A 5,823-nucleotide genomic window follows, 5' to 3' on the forward strand; every position below is an offset into this window, starting at 1 on the left:
TGGCATATAGCAAATTTACATGAAGTATGAAACCCAGGCCATGACCAAGTCTTAGGTATTACACATTTAAGCATATATGTGTGATAACCACAGTGACTTAGATGTTCCCCCTAGATGTTGTTGCTGGAGTGTACCCCAGGACTCTGAAATGAGTGTGATCTCAGCCTGAGTCAGTCACAGGGCTGAATCTTTCAATATAAAGTTCCTGGGGGGGGAAAAAGTATTTGAAACCCTAGGTCAAGGAACAACATAGACTTTACTGAAGTGTTTCTTGCAAGGTGAGAAATGAAACATCAGGCCCTTTGCCTTCAGTGCAACTGTGTGGAAGGCTACAGATGTGAGACTTCACTAGAAAATGAGGCAGTTACAGCTCAGACCATAATTGGGTGATGGAGATATATGTACATTCTTCAGCTGCAAGATGAGTCCCTGCTATAGGTTTGACTTGGGTTAGCTGGACATTTGGGAAGTATTTCTTTCACACCAGTATTAGCATCCTTTTCCTGGGACCAGCAGACAGTTTTGGATGAGGCCACTCTGCTTTGAAGTGGAAGAGTTAAAGAGCACGTATGTGGAACACTCACTTTCCTTTCTCTGCACCGAGGCACACAGGTAATTGCCAGCAGTGCTCTGCATGAACAACAGAGCCGTGTGTTTTGAAATGAGTAAGCTGCTTATTTCCTGCCTTCCACAGCACTGGGAAATCTCATCTCTCCAGGTGAGACGATCGACGTTAATTGCTCATTCGGATGATTCTTTTTCCTATTTAACAAAATGTTTTGCTATATGAGAAGACAAAACCCAATCATGTATTTGGCATGATTCAAAAGCCAAATACACACGGAACCAGAAGCGTATTTAAGGACCATCCCTCAGGATCCATGAAGCACTTGCAGCTTCTCCTGCTGCCGGCCCAGAGGTGGATTTTTCCAAGAACAGGGACGTGCAGGGCGTGGGGCCGCCGCGAGGGGGCACCGAAAAACCACCTTGAGCACAACGCTGCGGGGGCGGGAACGGCGAGTTTGTTTGGATTTACATTATACAGCAAAAATACACAGCGAATTAACTCTCTCCGCCCGTCCGAGCGGCCTTACGTGCTCGGGATTTTAAAAAAACACCTACAAGCTGCCGGTGCTCCGTCGCCAGAAGGACATGCGAGCACGGGGAATGACTTACACACAGTTCCGTGAATAATTTAAACCTGCAGTAACAACAAATGTAAAAGGACGATGTAAGACAGAAATTTAGTCCTTCAAAAGGCCACGGGTGCTGTAGAGCACCTCTGCCTGGGACTGTACTTTATTGCTGGGTTCTTTCAAACCTCAGTTTGAATTTATTATGTTCATCTAAAATATGCTGTGCAAACCCTCTAAGAACAAGGTACAAATCCATCCATGGCCATCCGGGGACGTACTCTTTTGAGAGGGAGAAATGGGAATTACAAAAATCTCACAGAAAATGCGTTTTATTTCAATGCCTAGGATTAAGTGAACCATTTGCCCTATTGACACACACCCCCTGTAATAGTCTGCTGCGACTCCTCGGGCGACTCGATGTACTCAGTGATGCGTTTGCTCTTCAAGTGTGTATTTTTAAACACATTTTTTAATAACAACCGCATTGTTCAAACACTTGAACAAATTTTTGTTCTTTTCACTAATGCTTGCTAGGAAAATGGGACGCTTTGAATCCAACGCTGAGAGGCAGTAGCCACAGGACATCGGGGGTGGGGTGGGAATGGTCGCAGGGAAAAAGCTTGGGACGCCACCCAGCTGAGCAGCGATAGCTGCAGCAGGGACACAGAGAATCGCTGTGATCAGTGATCCCGGTGTGGCTGTGCAGCGCTGAACATCCAGCTGGACATCCAGCGCTCCCAGGCCGAGCCGTCCCTTGGTGTGCGGGATCACACCCTGCCCTCCGAGCACACCGAAATTCCGGCGTTTTGCGTTTGTTTTCCACGTTGGTTTTTTTCATCTCTGTGACTTCCGATATCTCTGTAAACTGAGACCAAAACGCCGTTTCAGTTCGAGCTTGAACTCGAACCAGCTCCTTCTCCCGGCTCACAATTCCTCCGCTCCCTTTTGGCCAAGAGCCGGCAAGACAGAGACTCGAACATGATGAATTTTTTAAGGAAGGGAGTCGACTCCAGTCCTTTCCCACTAGCACCCAGCGGAGGCTTTTGTTTCATTTAGCCGCCTGCAACCCTCTCAGCTCACTTTGCCTGGGCTTTTAAGCAGCCCAGCGGACCCAGCGGCGTTCCCTCTACGTGTTTCTCTCGGCTGCCCGCCCAGACTCTTCACACCGGCCATCCCGAGCAGTGGGACTACTGCGGGGGCCGGCCCTGCCCTGCCGCGCAGCCAGGGTACCCCGGGGCCGGGAGGGCACAATTGTTGGGGATGTGGCCCTGCCCGCGCCCCGCCCGACCCCGACCCCGCGTCCCCCGGTCCCTCCGCCCCCTCACGGCCCGGCCCGGCCCGGCCCGGCCGGAGCGGTGTCCCCGCCCTCTCTCGGCCCCGCCCCCCGCCCGCGGGCGTCCGCCAATCGTGGGGCTCTCCGCCGGGGATGACCTCACCCTCTGCCTTCCCATTGGCCGGCTATATTAAGAAAGTCGCGAGCGCCTTTAAATAGCGGCGCAGGGCCGCGGCTTGCGGCAGTGGCGGCGCGGGGCCGGTGTGTGAGGAGCTGTGAGGGCATCTACCGGCGGCGGCGCTTTTCCCTCGAGGCTCCGGTACCGACGGCGCTGCCCTGCGGTCGTAGCGCTCCCCCGAGGCAGCGTCCCGAGGCGCGGTGCCTGTCTGTGGAGAGAGGAGGGCGCGCCCGCCTGCCTGCGCGGGCCGGCTCGCCACGGTGCCTTGTGAGAAGCGAGAGGGAGCGGGAGGCGGCGGCCGCGGGGAGGAGGGCGCTGCCATCGTCCTGCTGCACGGCAAGGCCAGCTTGGCGAGCCTGGCTATGGCCGCCATCCGCAAGAAGCTGGTGGTGGTGGGGGACGGTGCCTGTGGCAAGACTTGCCTCCTCATCGTCTTCAGCAAGGACGAGTTCCCCGAGGTCTACGTGCCCACCGTCTTCGAGAACTACGTGGCGGACATCGAGGTGGATGGCAAGCAGGTGGAGCTGGCCCTGTGGGACACGGCCGGACAGGAGGACTATGACCGCCTGCGCCCCCTCTCCTACCCGGACACCGACGTGATCCTCATGTGCTTCTCCGTGGACAGCCCGGACTCGCTGGAGAACATCCCGGAGAAGTGGGTGCCCGAGGTCAAGCACTTCTGCCCCAACGTGCCCATCATCCTGGTGGCCAACAAGAAGGACCTGCGGAACGACGAGCACGTACGGAACGAGCTGGCCCGCATGAAGCAGGAGCCGGTGCGCACCGAGGACGGCCGGGCCATGGCCATCCGCATCCAGGCCTACGACTACCTGGAGTGCTCGGCCAAGACCAAGGAGGGCGTCCGGGAGGTCTTCGAGACGGCCACCCGGGCGGCCCTGCAGAAGCGCTACGGCACCCAGAACGGCTGCATCAACTGCTGCAAAGTGCTATAGGGCGTGTCTGGAGCGCTGGGCGCAGCGCCCGGGTCACCTGTTGGCGGGTGGAGAGGAGCTGGGTTATGCACGCACACGGCATCTGCCGGTCCCCTCCGCTGGGGGCTGGCGGTGGATCGGGGTGGGGGCTAAGGGAGGGAGCACCGCGCTCCCTGAGCCTTGGCCGAAAAGGGTTGTGCTGGCTCAGCCGCGGGGACAGAGGGAGGGGGGGATTGCATGCCCTGAGTCTTGGGAATAAGATGGGGAGAAGCCTTCTCCTGCCACTGGCTCCTGCGAGTTGGTCGCGGACTCAAAAAGCTGCTGAGACTGGACTGAGCAAACCTTGCACCCCGGCTCTTCCCTTTTGCCACCACCTGCTGCTCCCCGCTCCTAGACAGCCTCCTCTCTTTTGCAAGAGGAGGGCGGTGGAGCCGATGCTCGAAGGGACTTCTGCCTCCTGCCTGCATGTGCCTCCCCCCAGGCGGGCTGGGGAAAGGGGCTGCATGTCCCAAACTGCCCGCAGCATTCTCACCTCTCCCGCACATGTTTCGGCCTGAGCCTGACCTGCTGTGGAAGTTAGTGCCCTGAAGACCGAGGCTGGGAGGGGAGGGTCATCCAAGCGAAACGTGTATATATCTTACCATTTCTGTCTTGTGCAAATTGGGGTAGTGCAGGGGGTGCTTATATAAAGTGAGGTGGGGAGGGGGTGCCCAGCTGGGACTTGTGTTGTGCAAAGGAACTTGCTCTGAGTGACTGCTGCCTGCTGATAATGCGAGCCTTGAACTGACTCCAGCTGCAGAAGCCACCAGGCAGGAAAGTAAAGCCGAACTGTCCTCCTTGCTGGACATCCACCTCCTGAGAGATGAGGCAGGATGAGCAAGGGGATGATATTGCCATATTATGATCTTGGTGCCTGCTCCTTCCTTTAATGTTGTCTTCTGCAAGTGTGTTGATTTGGGTTTATTTAAAAGTTTATTTTCAAAAGAAGTTACTTTGCACAACTTGGTGGATTTTTATTTTTAATTAAACACTCAATGCACTCATCTGCATACAACACTGTAGCATTGGAAACATTCTTACTCAGTAACCTCATCTGGGTCTTGTGTTGAAATCAATTTAAAACAAGACAAAATAAAACCACTGTATATTTTTTTGCCTTGGAAAAAAAATGGGTGAAAGCGCTGTTCCTTATGCAGCAAGTACATCAGACTTTAGTACTAAAGGGCAGTTTAAAGAATTGAGGTTTATTTAAAACTTATTTTCACAGGGTGGCTAACCTGGGTGAAAATAATTTTGTGTTTCTCTGGTTCAGAGAACAAATGTATCCATTTATGTTTGTTTACTTTTCTCCCTCTTCCCTCAACAGTGGTACTGAGACTGTTTGTTTTTAATAAATTGACATGGCAAAAACTGAGATGTATTTGATGTTTACATAAAACTATGAACAGTGTATGCAGTTTTTTATGTAAAGCATTAAAAGACTATGCTGACACTTGTGAGAACAGTGTCGTGATTCATGGAGACTGTCCTCAGTTTGCAGCACTACACTTGGATGGCATTGAACTAGACCAGAGTTTGCCCCCTACCTGCACATACTTTTATTTGGATTTTTTTTTTTTCCACTGGCTGAAATACCTGTCTGGCAGCTTTCAGAGGATGGTGGTTTTATTTCCCTTCGGGGGAGCTGCTTCCTTAGTTTTTCTGTGCATGGCATGTGGAAGTGTACTCAAAATTCAAGGTGGTGACTAATCCATGCTTGTTGAGTGCAAGAAGCCTCTGTGTCTTGTGCATGGTGAGCTTGTGCTTCCAGTGGGTTGGTGTAGCAGCCAAGGGGGCAGGAAACTGAAAAGTAGCAGAGGCAATAAGGTTTATTGTTCAAGAAAATACTACCATAAAAGCAATTTTTATTAGTGACCCCCACTTTGCTTGGAGCGTGTGGCCCTGCTTGCTGCAGTAGGGCATGAGGATGGGCACAGGCTTGCTGTTGAACAGGAGTCTCTTAAGCTGCCAAGCCAACTTTCCTAATTGCTGGCTTCATTAATTCCCATAGCAATGTAAAAAGTCAAGGCCTTTCCATGTCAGGGATCCCCAACAGGGCATTATTCCTGTCCCTTCCCTATCCTGCTCCAAGAATCAACTGCCTGGGCAGGTGCTCAAGGCCCTGTGATGCTGCCACAGGCATTGGTTCCTGGCAGGAGAGGTGGCATAGGGTAAAATGTGTTACGTGATTTTTGCTGAACAATAAGGCCTATGCCCAAAGTGCTGGTGTCTCTTCCCCCCCCCCCCCCTTTTTTTTTTCTGTAA

General features: G+C 52.9%; 1 protein-coding gene across 1 annotated transcript; it reads left to right on the forward strand.

Moving 5' to 3' along the window:
• Nucleotides 1–2,657: 2,657 nt before the first annotated feature.
• Nucleotides 2,658–5,011, forward strand: LOC113946143 (rho-related GTP-binding protein RhoB). The gene has a single exon (XM_027641111.1). It carries the CDS (start codon nt 2,950–2,952, stop codon nt 3,538–3,540), a length of 591 nt encoding a protein of 196 aa, XP_027496912.1. The 5' UTR covers nt 2,658–2,949; the 3' UTR covers nt 3,541–5,011.
• Nucleotides 5,012–5,823: the final 812 nt, after the last annotated feature.

Source organism: Corapipo altera, unplaced genomic scaffold (genome assembly GCF_003945725.1).
Source record: "Corapipo altera isolate COAL_440 unplaced genomic scaffold, ASM394572v1 46, whole genome shotgun sequence".
In the NCBI taxonomy this organism is placed as follows: Eukaryota; Metazoa; Chordata; class Aves; order Passeriformes; family Pipridae; genus Corapipo; species Corapipo altera.

Coding starts and splice junctions, on each gene's coding strand:
- LOC113946143 (XM_027641111.1), top strand. CDS start 2,950: ATGGCCGCCATCCGCAAGAAGCTGGTGGTGGTGGGGGACGGTGCCTGT.